Below are 16063 nucleotides of genomic sequence, written 5' to 3'. Positions count from 1 at the left end.
AAATAACTATAATTTGAAGCTTCAAATTACTTCTCAACTGTAAGCTAATTAAATCTTGCAAGGCTGGCCCCTCTAAAGTTGAAAACGATTTGGCATCTCTTTCCATGTCATTAGGCTACATCTATCTTCACAGTGTGACGATTCCGCACCCTGCATTTTCTGTTGGTCGACATGTGGTTTGAGGGCGGTGGGGCAAAGGGTGATAATTATTCCCATCCCCTCTGGTGAAATTTATCAGAAACTAATTCAGAAGCTGTGCTCTCATCACTAAGCTAGTTCACAGTTCAAAAACCAGTGATCGCTCAGGGATGTCTGACAAATACGGTGTCACCATAAATTGAAGAAATAGGAAGCCAGTAGCAATTATTGATGGTTGAGTGCAGGAGAAGTTCTTTTGGGCTTTTCACGTAAGTGAGTAGAAAAGATCTGATTTTAATAAACAAGATGGAATCCTGTCACCAGCTTTTCCTGCCAACTGGATTCTTCCTTTCCTGCCAACCAAATTCGTAACCATCCTTTCCTTTTCTTTAAACAGTAATCATGGGGACTAAAGGAACACTGAGAGGCATGAAGCTCAAAAATAGCCCGAGCCCACCCCTCCTATCATGCCTTACACAGGGGTTAAATGGGATTTCTGGACCAAAGGTGAGGGGGTTGTACGTTGTAGTGGTTTAGAGGACAGATGCTAGAACCAGACTGCCTAGAGTTGAAACCTGGTTCGCACACTCACTAGCCACGTGATGTTAGGCAAGTTGCTTACTGTCCCTGTGTCTCAGTTTCTTCATCTATAGAGTGGAAAGAATAAGACACACCCCATGGGTTTGTTTGAAGATTACAATGTAATGTAAAGAACTCAGAACAACAGCTGGCACAGAGTAAGCCCTGTATAAGTGTTTATTATTATTACTATCATTCTTGACATTTATAAGCAATAACTTCTATTTTAGTGTGTTGTGGTGATTGTTATTAGGCTTAGACAATAAAATATTTGATTTCTTATTTCCAGTAAGCAAATTTTTGAGTAGAATAAGAATAGACAGTCTCTTTTATGTTTATCCATTATGACGTTTTGCTCTGATTTTGTTGTGTAAATCTTTCAAATAGAAAAGATTTAAAACTGAACCGTAAGTTCTAAAACTGGTAACTAAAATTGAATGTGGTTTTTGTGCTTTTAAAAAATAGATTCTTTATTAAATTGGAAACAATTTAGTGCACCCACATTCCTTCTGCTTTAAGTAACCTATAGAAAATTAAAATGACTACCAAGGTGGAATTAACCATATTTGTGATTGGCAAAGGAAAGTCACAAACAGCTTTCATGCAGCACGTGTAGCTATTTTAATGGATGTTCCAGACTGGTCCATAAACCCACCCGGTTGCTGCACTGTTCCACAGATGGCCACTTAAACAATTTAATATCGCTAAAATGGTTCTGGTAAAGAATTCTTTAAAACACACTGCAATGATTTGTCATTTTGAGCTGTCTGAAATACCATCATTGCCCTAATGGCCCATGGTCAGAACATTTTTCTCCAAATGTGTTTTTTCCCTCCTACTGACTCTCCTTCTTCTGTTCAAACCCTCTTCTTTCATCTGTGTGTTCTTAATAACCACTAATCAGGCTTAAGTTTCATTCATAGTGTCTAGCCTCCACTAGATTTCCTTGCCTTGCTCCCTAAGACCTTGATTTGAGAAGCATCCTGTCTTCAAATCTTACCCTTTGTGAGTCCACTTCAGAAACTTTTAGGTAACCTTTTCTTCAAGTTCTGAGGGCTACTTGATTGTAGGAGGAGGGCAGCTTGACAGAGGGATTCACAGTGCAAAGACTCAGTGGTGAGCAGCCTTTGGGACGTGTACAGTGAGGAGGTGCTCCTACAAGGTACAGCATGTTGCACAGTGAGCCGTGCCCTCAGCTGTGGCAGTGGGAACGTGGGTAGATGTATCACAGAGGCACCACAGCTCCTCGCTGGTGTCCCCGGCAGACCATGCTAATCGATCATGGCAACCTTGCAATCCTTCTTAACAGAGCACTCCAGTCACTACCAGTCATTTGATGTTGGCACGTAAGATGAAACCTATTTGCCATCCGGGATGTGATTTCTGCAAAAGACATAAAGTTTTCTTCAAATGGATTTTTCTTATATTGATTCTCCATAAAAAAAAACAAAAAAACAAAAAAACCCCTGAGGACGAAACATTAAATCTCAACTTTGTGAAGGCATTTCTTTAGCGGGGGAAATATAATATGGTTCGGAACATCAGACATCTCAAGCAAGCCTTTGGCAAGTGCTAGATTCAGTCAGTTCATAGCCGAATTTTTTGACACGTGCATAAGTGCTGACATTCAGTGCTGGTGCTTCAGGTGAGATCAATGTACTGTAGATACCAGACTGAGTTGACATTCTCTTATAGACATTCAGAACCCAGATTGTATTCTTGTCATACCAAGAGCCATCCTCTTTTTGTACAAAGGTGGATGATCAAGAGTGGCTCATTTCTCAGAAGCTTTGATTTTGCTCAAACGCTTGGAGAAATGCTTTGTTATAACCTTAAAGATCTGGAATATGAGCAAAACTTAGTCAATTCACAGTTAACACATAAAGCACAGATATGCCTTATTTAGACTATGCTAAGCATTTTCCATACATTATCACATCTGATCCCCATAGCAATTCTACAAGGTAGATAGAGCCTACTTTTGTTCCTAAGATGTCCTAAGATGTCCTAAGATGAGGACATTGAGAAGAGAGAGCCCTAATTTGCCCAAAGCGCTATAGCTAATAAATGGAAGAACCACGATTTGTGTTCAGATAGTCCGAAAAGCCTGTTCTCTTCTCCCACACTGCCTTCACTTGAATTGCAAGTTTTATAATTCTCCTTATTTGAAGGTTCATACCATCCAGTCCTGCCTCTGGCTCCAAAGAAGCAAGCCCTTTGGGACCTCATTGGGTAGTAACTTCTAAAGCTTGAGCCCTGGCATAAGGCATCTGACAAATCATAGCCTCACCACCATGAGCAGAATAATAAAGAACCCCGGTTAAGGTTAGGCTTAAATAATATAGCAAGAATGCATTAGGACCTAGGAATAGAGTGGATATTTCAGAAGGTAGCCAAAAAGAGGTAGGGATTGAAAAGAATTGAAAGCCCAAGGAGTGCTTTTCCAGTGAAGTCAGCCATGTTTCTCAAAATGTGGTCATGGGAACCCCTGCATTAGAAGTGCCAGGAAGTCCCAAGTTCAGAAATATCTCCCCCATGTTGCCTTGTTTCAGTTAACGATTTTTCTTAACATTCTGTCAGCTGGGGAGCTGTCAACTATGAGGCAGTTAGATTGCTTTTAGGTGAGATTTGCAACCTGACAAATCAGGAATAGGGAAAAAAGCCTTTGGCTTCTGAAGCTCAGAAAGAAGATGGGAGTGTGAAGGTCAGGGTTGGGACAATATTAGAATGCGAAAGAGTGGGGGAGTCAGAGATGGTATGAGGATCGTGAAAACCTGAAGGGTAGGAAGGTGGCCGTAGGGGTCCTTGTGAATCTGCCTTGTGTCCCTCTGTTTTCTGTGTTCTGCTGGTCTCTCCCTACTCTAGGCCAGAACGAAGGGCCTTGCAGGCCTTGGTGCTCTCTCACCAGTTTCCAGACCCTCTCCTCTTGGGCTGCAGTAACTCCAGGAAGGACATCCTCCAGTAACATCCACGGCCATGCCTTTACCACCCCAAATATCTGACAGAAAAGCTATAAAACTTTTACGAGGGAATAATCAATGTCCAGATTTTTTTACATCCCCACAGTCTTGCCATATAGTCACTGTTTGTGACACACGGGATCCCCACGGGGCCAGTATCCCAGCCCCAAGCACGATGTAGGTTCCTGGCCACAGTCAGGACTTATGCTAGTGCTTGCCAAGAAGGCTGCTGTCATCTTTTAGAAGTTACTCTAGGGGCGCCTGGGTGGCGCAGTCGGTTGGGCGTCCGACTTCAGCCAGGTCACGATCTCACGGTCCGTGAGTTCAAGCCCCGCGTCAGGCTCTGGGCTGATGGCTCAGAGCCTGGAGCTTGTTTCCGATTCTGTGTCTCTCTCTCTCTCTGCCCCTCCCCCGTTCATGCTCTGTCTCTCTCTGTCCCAAAAAATAAATAAAGGTTGAAAAAAAAAAAATTAAAAAAAAAAAAAAAAAAAAAAAGAAGTTACTCCATACTTCCTGATTACTGTTGCTTATGAAAAACATTTGCTTCAACTATTTCACCTCTTTTAATTCTGATTGTAGGTCTTCATACATGCAACATGAGCATTTCTAGCTGAGAAAGACTAATTCAGGTATTTTGGTCCAATTTAAGTACCAGCAGGGGTTGGGCATAGCAACAGATGGCATAAAAAGGGCTAGCCTCCTGTTTTCACAAGAACCTTGCAAGTGAGGTATTATTAGCCCCATTTTACAGATGAAGAAATGAATGCTCTGACAATTACTTGTTCAAGTTTCACAGATAGTGACCAGGATTTAAAGCTAACCTGGCCTGCTCCCATGGCCTGTGCTCACTCCAGTTGCCCTTTGGAGATGCCAGGTGATGACAGTAATGGCCCTTATAACACACACAGCTCTCCTCTGCCAGTGCTGCTGCTCTCCCTCCTTCGGGAAGGGTGACGGTGTCGTTAGGCCTGCAAGCAGTGACCCATGTGTCGGCAACATTCTTTCACAACCACTTTTACCTTCCGGTTTTCCTTGATCCTCCTCCCTTTCCTTGTGTGTTTTGACTCCCCCATTCGCCTCCTTCCAGAATCAGGTGTTTCCTGGCTTTCCTTCCCCTGCCAACACTCATAACCACTTTTCATCTGTTAACTACTTAGATGTTGAGGTGCACCTTGTTGAATGAATCCTAAGTGGAGAGTGCCCATTATAAATACAGTTGCCTTGGGGCGCCTGGGTGGCTCAGGTTAAGCATCCGACTTCGGCTCAGGTCATGATCTCACAGTTCATGGGTTTGAGCCCTGCATTGGGCTCTGTGCTGACACCTCAGAGCCTGGAGCCTGCTTCAGAGTCTGTGTCTCCTGATCTCTGCCCCTCCCCTGCTCATGCTCTGTCTCTCAAAAATAAAAAATAAATGTTAAAAAATTTAAAAATAATAATAAAAAATAAATGCAGTTGTCTTTAAAAATAATGTGGTGTATTAGTGAAACCAAAGGTTGTTTTTTATAGACTTTCTGCAAAATCAAATAGGCCCTTGTCATTTGTAGGTTAAAATGCTTTGAAATTTAGAATCAGCTGATGCTCCTCTTTCAGAGGAGGTGAGAGAAGCACGTAGATGTTTAAACATATGATCATGTGGAAGAGTTGTCACCACTGTGGATTATACTTTGCACCTGCCATCTTCTTATATCTAAAAAATGTTAGCTACAGCCAAGTGTTGCCACATTCAAAGCTACTCCCTGTTCTTTTGTTACCTTATTTCAATTAAAATGAAAAAGGTGTTGAAATGACTAATACTCTAGTACCAAGAGCATCACAGACCAAAACAGGTAATTTTATGCTATTGCTATAGAAACAGCAGTAAAAGAAATGAGCATAAACCTTGCCTTTAAATGATTCAGTTATTCTTTTAGACCCTTGGTGCCATAATAGACACTCTCCTTTTAAGTAAACAAGGAATGGAACATCTATTAATGTAGATTTTTACTTTGCATTAAGATTTTTTTAAAAGCTAAAACCATGCGTTACAGAAAAATAAAGATTAAGTGGGTTTTCCCAAATGCAACCTCAGTTTAGAATTCATGCAGATGTTTCTGTAAGTCCATTGTCTCTAGACACAGCCTTATGATTTTGTTATCTAATTTGGCCAACATTAATACAGCTAATATTTACTGAGCACCTACTGTATGGCAGGCATCTGCTAGTCACATTGCCGCTGCCCTCATATTCTGAAGGAGAAGGCAGAGAAAAGCAAGTACATAACTACAAATCTGGTAAGTACTCTGAAGGAAACAGGCAAAGGATTAACCAAGGTGGTACCTGTTCTTAGGTAGGGCAATAAGGATATTTAAATTAAGACTTGAAGGAGGATGAAAAACCAGCTCTGGAAGGAAAAAGGTAGCCACAGAAAGAAAAGCCCTGTGCAAATTCCTGTCACAAGAGTATACCAGGTGTGAAGCTGTACAGTGGCACAAATGAGGTTGGCATGCATGCTGCTTTATCTCCTTCCACCCCTCCAGATCCACGGACTGTCTTCTCTCATGTGCTCTGTATCCAGGGCAGCACATGCCTTCTGTTCCCCCACATCACATTGTATTAATCACCCGACTCCCTCAATCTCAGGCCTTTTCAGTCAGTGGGAAGTATCATCAGGAGATCAGAAGACAGGAAGAGAGAAGTCAGGGTACTTCTTCCCTTTCCTTCTGCAGGACCCCTCCTACGAAGATCCAGTTGCTCTGTCTCCAGTCCTCCTCTTGCCCTTATACACCTAGGAATGGTTATGGCTGCCCTCTGTTGTTACCTTTCAGTGTCTAACCATCCCTCATTCCCTCAACCCTGCCCATACCTCTGTGAGGAGATATTTCATGGCATTCATTTAACCCATGTAGAGTGATTTTTTTTTCCTTTGAGGTTCCTGATTATAGAGAATGAGACCTGGTAAGTGAGGCAGGATAATTTATAGACCTTGTGAGCTAGGAACGTAGATTTTGTTCTCAGAGCAGCGTGAAGTTACTGACATAAGACAGGCTAATAGATCCCCATGTAAGATGGTCACTCTGGATGCACTTGAGAGTCTTGACTAGGGAAAGGAGGATAAAAATGGAAGCAGGGAGACCAGCTGGAAGGCTGTGCAGGCAAGACATATAGTGCTTGGACCAGAGTGACAGTATAAGAGTTAGAGAAATGAGTAGATTCAACATAGAACTGATAGACTTGAAGAGAGGAAATCCCTTAGGTTTCTGATTTGAGCCCTGCTGGGAGTAGTGAGGATGGGAATTGGGGTCTTTTTTTAAAGTTATTTAAATTCCAGTTAACATACAGTGTTATTAGTTTCAGATGTACAATATAGTGATTCACTTCCATACATCGCCCTGTGCTCATCACAAGTGTACTCCTTAATTCCCATCACCTATCTCACCCATCCCCCACCCATCTCCCCTCTGGTAACCATCAGTTTGTTCTCTATAGTTAAGAGTCTTTTTGTTGGTTTTCCTCTTCATGGGTTTCATTTGCAATGTCTGTGGAATATCCAGGAAAGGTTTGAAGTAAGCAGTTTGGAGTTCAAGGAATGAATCAGGGCTAGGGATGTAGATTGAATTGTCAACATACAGAAAACATTTAAAATCAGAGGGGGGAGTGGAAAATAGTCCCCAAGGAAAAGAATGTTTGAGAGAGAAAGAGAGAGAAGAGAACCCAGAAGCTCCCAGATATAAGTCTATAGGAACTATTTGAATGCACATTTTAATTCCTCCCAGAATATTGAATAATACATAAATCTAGCTTTAGGGAAAAGAAAAAGGGAATAGTGAATGCTTCAGAAATCAAATGTGAAAATGACAGGTATTATCTTCTCCCCATAAAATTATCTTGATATCTAATTGGATATATTTTTTAAACAAGCAGTAGTTTTGTGCCTTCTGGGAACACTTCCTTGCTTTGAAAATTGGTACAGATATAGCTCATGTGACCACATTAGCCTTCTGCTGGAAACTTGTGAATTGACTATGGAATTGAACAAGTTAATTTGCTGCTCATCTCAAGCTCTTATTTCTAACCAACAGGATTCAGGTGATGAATTCTATGTGTTGTCTAACTTAATTGGGAAATGTGTTTACATTGATAAGCTTCCAGCCTAATTCAAATGAAGGAAAGCTTTCTAATTTTACCTTTCATTTACTAAAATATTTTAAGATAAAAGAATGTATAAAAATGGCACCAATGTGTTACCACTAATGCAATCCATAATAACCAAATCTATTTGCTTTTTACTTCAAAACAATTATTAGGCTCTACAGTGAGACATTTCTTGGTGTTTTTCTTTAGTTCCTCTACAAATGATCATCCTCTGACTCCAGGGACCTATAGATTTTATTATATGGCCTTCCAGCTTGTATATTATAGCACTGAACTGTCATCCATAGCATCCATTAGAATGTTATTGACAAAATGTCCACTCGTATTGAACTAAGCACTCGATAAACCACTATAAGTAAATTGTTGTGCTCTTACCTCGAAGGATGGTCTATTGATTCCCCACATGAGTATGGGCCTAGCAGCAAAACCCTAGCTACAATTCCCTTGTGGTACCTGTGAAATGTTGCATATCTTTTTTGAGGTCCCGAGAAGTAAAGAGTTTTTTTAAACCTTCTTTTTTATATATCGTTGTCTGCGTAGATTATTTATTTTATTTCAGATAGTAAACTACTAATCATTGCTTTGTCCATATGGGCTAAAGCTCTTCCATTTAGAAATTATATAATAAAAGCAATCCATACCTAAATTAAGAATCTTTGAAATCATTCTCTAAAGGTAACTGTTTTTGTGAGTGCCTGCAGAGATGAACTCTGTGTGTGTGTGGTATTATAATTCTTTTTTCCACAAAGAGAATCTACCATTTATACTTTATAGAAATTGGTTTGGTATGGTGACAGTGGGCCTACCTACTTTTATTTATCTTGGGAATCTTTCCATGTTACTACATATTAATCTGTCTCATTCTTTTTAGTAGCTGCTATATGTATTATTGCCTGGGTATAGCATAACATACTTATCTAAAATTTCTCTATTTGTTTTTCTCTCCATGTTGTAATGAACGTCCATATAAGTGTATCTTTACGTACTTGTAAAATCTTCTCCATTTAAGACACGTGAGATTTTCATGTGAGTAAAAGAATGTATACATTACCTAAAGGTTCATAATCTTCTACAGCTATAGTGATACAATCAGGAAAGCAGAGATGAAGAGGGAGGGAAAATCTGGAGGTGTTCAAGGACATTTAACAGATTCCCCCCGCCCTTGTTGGATTCTGCCAAATTTTCACTGAGGGCAAAAGTTTTAAAAAGTTTTTTCAAGACTCTAAATACTCAGAAACCCCTAATAATCAGAGTTTATGTAGTATTTTATATTGATAATTGAGCATCCTGATTTACAATTTGTGAAAAACGTACTTTTAGTGCCAAATATCTTCTTTATGGTGGTCTTCAAAACGTGATCATTTATAATGATACTATTCAGTGCAACACAATAGTCAGTTATGGAACAAGCAGTCCCCTAACCCTATGTATAAACAAAAGGTTGCAGTGCATTGGTGTTGTATTTCCTAAAATAAACGTGAGTTCATTGACAATTTATGACAAAGTGTGTTTTTCGAGTGGGGGTGCTGGGAGGTAGGGTTAGGAGAGTGAGTGGTATGAGAGTTCCATGGTTTGACATCTCACTTTTATGTTAGAGAATTCTAGCATCCAGGCTGTAGCTTTTCTAAGGAAGGTGAATGTTGCTTGAAAACAGATGATCTTGAAGAAAAGGAAAGAGAAAACCCAATAAATTAGAGCTGACAAATCAATTAGAAACATACATCTGGAGGAGTAATATCCTATATTTACAAAGTGCTTCACAGTTCCTTTTTTATAATTTTGTATTTTATTGTATTTATTTATTAATATAGCCAAAAAAGACAAGAGAGTAGGACATTAAAAGGAACTATTTTTTTACATTGATTTTCTGGGGATAGTACAGAAAGGGTTTGACTATCACTCATATGCCCAAGAAATATATCATAAAATATTAATAAAGCAAACATCTGTGCACACCACCTATCCCAACAAATAGAATAGTATCTAGCACTTGATGGCTGTGTAAACAAATTTCCCTTTTTTCTCACAGGTAGCAGTGTTCTCATTTTCATGTTTATAATTTTTTTAATTTTAATTGTATTTATTTATTTATTTGTTCTTTATTTTTCAGCATGATGAATAGACAGATGTTATTATCCCCAATTTATATTTTAGCATATGTGCTGCTGAAGCGAGCACTATCCCCAATTTATAGATGAAGGAATTGAAACTCCCAAGAGGTTGACTCTAGTTCCTGAAACCCTTTGTCTTTAATAATAAAGATGTAAATATTACTGTGTTAGTTTCCTAGGGCTGCCATAATAAATCACCACAAACTAGGTGGCTTGAAACAACAGTATTATCTCACAGTTCTGGAAGCTAAAAGTCCCAGATCAAGGTGTCAGCAGGGTTAGTTCCTTCTGAAACACTTAATGAGAATCTACCATGCCCCTCTCTGCCAGCTTTTCTGGCAGTTGCCAGCAATCCTTGGCATTTCTTGGCTTATAGATGCATCACTCAAGTTTCTGGCTCTGTAGTCATATGGTACCCTCTGTGTGTGTATGTCTGAATTTCCATCTTCTTATAAGGACACCAATCATTGGATTACAGCCCACTTTAACCCAGCATGACTTTATCTTAATTCAATTATTTCTGCAAAGACCCCATTTTCCAAATTAGGTCACATTCATAGGTACCAGGGATTAAGACTTGGACATATTTTTCCGGGGAACCAGTTGAACCTACAGCAATGACTGTGGGTCATCGAATGAATGTTTTCCAAAAGCACAAGGGCATCACCAACAAAGGTGATGCTTACTCTTTTCTGTATCTTTCTGCTATATTTCCCATTATCCAAAGTCCCATCACCAATAAGTGATTGAACTCATAACAGCTTTTTTTTTAGTGGAGATGTAATCCACATACCATAAAATTCTCCCCTTAAAATGTATGATTTAGTGGTTTTCAGTATATTTCATAGAGTTGTGCAACCATCACCACTGCGTAATTTTAGAATGCTTCATCACCCACAAAGTACCTGCATCCATGAGTAGTTACTCCCCGCCTCCTGCTACTCCCAGCCCTTTCTTTCCATCTAGAGATTTGCTTATTTTGAACATTTCATATAAGTGGAACCATACAGTATGTAGTCTTTTGTGTTTAGCTTCTTTCACTTACCATAATGTTTCCAGCATTTGATGAACTGATCATAAAACTTATATGGAAATTCAAAGATTCGTAATAGAAGTTTTGCAAAAGAAGAACAGAGGTGGAGGACTTATCTTTACTACTTTCAAAATTTAGTATAAAGCTACAGTAATTAAGGCAGTATGGTACTGGCATGAAGAAGATAGATAAATGAAGTAGCATACAGAAATAAAACCTTACATTTATGATAAGTTGATTTTTTTTACAAAGTCGCTAAAGCAATTCAGTAGGTAAAAAAATAGTCTTTTCAGCAAATGATGCTGGGCCATTTGGATATCCATATGCAAAAAAATTAGAACCTTACCTCACGCCATATACAGAAATTAGCTCAAAATGGGTTGTAGACCTAAATATAAGAGTTAAAAATATAAAACTTCTGAAAGAAAACAGTAGGAAATCTTCATGACCCTGGGTTAGGCAAAGCATTTGTAGATATGTCAACAAAACAAAAATAAAAAATAATAAATTGGACTTTATAAAAAAATATAAGTTTTGCATTTAAAGACACCTTTAAGTAAATGAAGACAGCCTCAGAATGGTGAAAATATTTGCAAATCATATATATGATAACATTCTTGTATCCAGAATATGAAAAGAACTCTTACTATTTAATAGTAAAAAAAAATATATCACCCAATTTAAAACTTAGTAAAAGATTTGGATAGACATTTCATAAAAGTAAATAGATAAATGGCTAAAAAGCACATGATAATATTCTCAACATCATTTGTCATTAGGGAAATGCGAATTAAAACCACAATGACTGTTTCCATAATTTGAATATTGTAGATAATGCTGCTATAAACATTCGGGTGCATGTATCCCTTTGAATTAGCATTTTTGTATTCTTTGGGTAAATACCTAGTAGTGCAATTGCTGGATCATAGGGTAGTTCTATTTTGAACTTTTTCTTAACTATAGAGAACTGATGGTTTCCAGAGAGGAGATGGGTTGGGGATGGGTTAAATAGATAATGGGAATTAAGGAGGGCACTTGTTCTGATGAGTGTGGGGTGTTGTGTGCAAATGTTGAATCACTGTATTGTACAGCTGAAGCTAATATTACACTGTATGTTAATTATACTGGAATTTAAATAAAAACTTAAGAAAATTAAAAAAGTAAAACCACAGTGAGATACCACCCCATACCCAGCACAATAGCTGTCTTCCTGGGTGTTAGCCTATGAAATGTGAAAACATGACTACACCCAGAGTTGAACATGAATGTTCTTAGTATCATTATTTAGATTGGCCAAAGCTGGAGACAAACTACAATTCTGTCAATTCCATTGGTGAATGGATAAGCAAAATGTGGCATATCCATATGTTATAATACTACTCTGCAATAAAAAGTAATGATACAAGCTACAGTATGGATGCATGTCAAAAACATTGTGCTAAGTGAAAGATGTGAGATGCAAAAAAATTTATATTCTGTATTCCATTTATATGAAATATCTAGAGAAGACAAGTTTCCAGACCCAAACCAGATTCAGGATAGCCTGATGGTGGGGATGAGAGTGGAACTGACTGTAGACAGGTATGCAGGATCTATTTGGATGATGGGAATGTTCAATAACTGAATTCTGGTCATAGTTGCATAACTCCTTAAATATACTAAAAATGTAGTGAATTTTTTTTTAAGTTTATTTTTTTATTTTGAGAGAGAGAGAAAGAGAGACAGCATGCACACAGGGGAGGGGCAGAGAGACAGAAAGAGAGAATCCCAAGCAGGTTCCATTCTGACAGCACAGAGCCCAGTGTGGGGCTCAATCCCATGAACTGTGAGATCATGTCCTGAGCTGAAATCAAGAGTTGGACACTTACCTAACTAAGCCATTAAGATGCACCTAAAAATGGTGAATTTTGTGGCATGTAAATTATGCCTCAATAAAGCTGCTTTTTAAGAGGGGATCAAATTATATTCAGAGAAAAATTCAAAGAGTACCAGTTATTAAAGTCATACCTGTGAAATATGCCTTGTAATGAATGCTCATTATAAAAAGAGGGCTCCATGTGTTTTACTAAACATATGAAAGCATCTTAGGTTCAGAATTCCTATTCTTCTTTATAAAGGACAAAAGAATCCTCAATGAATTAAACTTCAGTAGAAAGGATCTGGGAAAGATTAATGGAATAAAATTCCCTGTGGAGATCATGAAGCATAGGAATGAATGTATCTTATGCGTCTTCTACATGACTTTAAATTTCAGTACACAGCCATGTTAACTATATACCTAAACATCATTGCACACATTTAAATGTACCATTTTGCAAACTCACTATTCTCTTGCAATTATACCTGGAGTTATTTGATGGCATCACTGAAGGTGTGCATTCAAATTTGGTCATTTTTAGGTCATGATAAAAAAAATAAATACCACTTTGGCTTTAAGAACAAATAATTCTAATAAATGAATCTAATCACCAGAAGCCTGACATCAGTTTTGCAAGTTTAAACTGAAGTGAACATTCAGTGGTTGTAAATGATTGTATATACGGAAGAAAAGTGAATAGGTAATCTAAATGGATGAGTTTATCTACACTATTGGATGGTTGCTACCATTTACTCAAATACTCACTGAGGTTGCCATTGTTAAAAAAAAATTGTCAATCAAAGATGAAGATATAAAAGCAAATTGGAAACTGAATTGGAAAGTAATTTTACTTTCAAATGGTTTGCAAATGTAGATGTTAAGTTTGGAATGAATGTCGTTAATGACCATAGCTGAAAGAGTTATACACCTGCTGATCACTAGAATATTATAATAAATGAGGTTGATTTTCCTGTTGACTACCCCATTTTTTCTCAACATGGTCTCATTACTTTTTCTATTACATTGCTGACCCTTAGCTATGAATGCTCACTTACAGATATAAAAATGTATTAACTCATATATGGGTTTTTAAAAATATATATATCTTTAAGTGTAAGAGGAGCAATGCCAGTGTTGCTTGTCTTTTTCTGCTTTGTTAGGTCACAGGAGGTTTGAGATGGTGAAAATCAAGCCTGCATTACAACTGAAGAGCTGTTTTACAAGCAGCCTTCCTTACAGCAACTAAATTGTCCCCAAAAAAGCACATGAGCACATGAGCATAATGAAGCTTTTAAGTAGTTCACACATATGCATTTATATTCTCTCTCTCATGAATGACTAATTTTAATTTTTTTAAAGTAGCAATTCAGCTTGCTTTCAGAACCATTTAAGCTTAGCACATGATTTTGTTTTCCCTCCAAAACCAAGTATTCTTGATTATGAGATAGGGAAGGTTTGCATATTTATTTTTGCAAAGACAGTAGAATAAGTTCTCATCACCATATGAGTGGCTTAGTCCTAATACCTCTGTCCTAAACTGGGCACGTGAGCATTTAGAAATTCTTCCAGAGATCAGAGCCGTAATGGCTAGGTCTGATGGAGAACTATTGTGCAAACCAAAGACCTGACCTCTACAAGGACAAAGTTGGGCTGTGTACCCACTGTATGGTTCTTAGGGAGCCTTACAGCCCAGGGGGCCTTTCTTTCTTAATAAATATTTTAGTTAGTAGAAAATGAAAGGCTAAAAATACATAGCATTCACTAAACAATCCACAACCACCCAAGATGACGATGGTTAGTACTTAGTTAGAATTTTCTGTGTGCCAGGCACTATTCTGAGCATTTTTCTTATATTCGCTTACATATGCAGTCCTCACAACAGTCTTATGAGTACTATGGTTTTCCACGTTTTATTAATAAAGAAACTGAGGTACAAAAGGTTAAGTAACATACCCGCTGTCACACAGCTAAGAAATGGTGAAGCCAGAATTTGAACACAGAAAGTATGGCTTTGAAATTAATGCTCTTAACCATTACAGCTTATTTCCACACTTGTTGATAATGAGTAGTCTAGAATAATAACAATTGATCACTAAAAGAAAAAAAAAAGCAGTACTCAGAAACTACTATTAAGACAACACTGATGATAAATTGATAATGAATTGTCCTTTCCCCAAACTGCAGAAATCCCACCTCTGTTGTGTTTGTACATGTGTGTACTGGGAACTCTTACAAATCACCAAACCTTTCAGGGCAGTCAGACTTCTTTGCGGAGTTTAGAATGAGAGACTGCTTGAAACTCTAAAATGGGCTTGGGAGTACCAAATGCTAGTAACCCTTTTAAACTCAATTAGAATGTTACTAGAAGTGATAAAACTGAAATTTATGGAACTGCATGTTATTCACCCATGAAAACAAAGGAAAAGATTTGCATATTTGCATCAGATTATGGCCCATAAAGTGGACTGTAGTTACTGACCTAGAACACCAAGAGGGAATGAAAGAAATTCAGTAATAGAGGTTGAAAAACATGCTGTGGTGAGTAAAAAAAAAAAAAAAAAGATGTAATTATTTTTAATTTGGAGTCTGAGGTGTTTTCAGGGAGGAGGTAGCATTACAACCCAAACTGTGATGGATGAATATAATTTCAGCTGGCATAATCAGAGAAGGGGCTTTCAAGGGAAACGCATAAGCAAAGGCACCAAAAAACAACAGGAGGGAGAGTATGTTTAAGTAGAAAGCATGCTGGTATTGTCATTGTGGCAGCCCACTCCAGTGTTCCATGTCACGTCCTCTGGGTCCACGTCCGATATCAGCTGCAGCTGCAGTGGGTGGTTTGGAGCAAGCTTGCTTGGATAGCTTCCCATATAAAGTGCCATCCAGGACTTTGTTTGATGTTGTGGGAACCTACTACTCCACCCACAGATAGGCATAGCCTGAAAATACTAGGGAGGTTAGGCCCCCCAAGGCAACCCTTAACCATTGCGGGGAGTTGGAAGGTAGAGAATATATGCTCCCACCTCCTCTCTTCAAGTGGACACTTCTGGGAGATGCTCTGTACATGTTTCCATGGTCCTGGACATCCTGGTGGGATGCAGCCCCTGTGGTCTATAGCAGTATTGTTGACAGCGCATTCTTATCTTGGCTTTTCCTCTTTTATTGTCTTACTCTCCCTCTTCCTTCATTCCTGTTTCATGGAATCAGCTCTCCAATAAACTACTTGCACCTGTGTCCTTTCCTCAGCCTGACAGCT

At 38.4% G+C, this 16063-nt stretch overlaps 1 protein-coding gene across 14 annotated transcripts in view; it reads left to right on the top strand.

Annotated features, from left to right (window-relative positions):
• The window catches only part of CFAP20DC (CFAP20 domain containing), a 244604-nt gene that overhangs the window by 57798 nt on the left and 170743 nt on the right, over positions 1–16063 (top strand). For 2 of the 14 annotated variants that reach the window (XM_049640836.1, XM_049640837.1), the window contains one exon: positions 536–645. The exons of the other annotated variants lie outside the window; for them this stretch is intronic. In XM_049640836.1, the coding sequence (XP_049496793.1) occupies positions 626–645 (20 nt within the window). In that variant the 5' untranslated portion in view covers positions 536–625. The remainder of the gene's footprint in view (positions 1–535; positions 646–16063) is intronic. 14 annotated transcript variants of the gene reach the window in all.

The sequence above is a fragment of the Panthera uncia genome, chromosome A2 (genome assembly GCF_023721935.1).
Source record: "Panthera uncia isolate 11264 chromosome A2, Puncia_PCG_1.0, whole genome shotgun sequence".
NCBI classification, from domain to species: Eukaryota; Metazoa; Chordata; class Mammalia; order Carnivora; family Felidae; genus Panthera; species Panthera uncia.
This window is presented reverse-complemented; position numbering and strand designations above follow the sequence as displayed.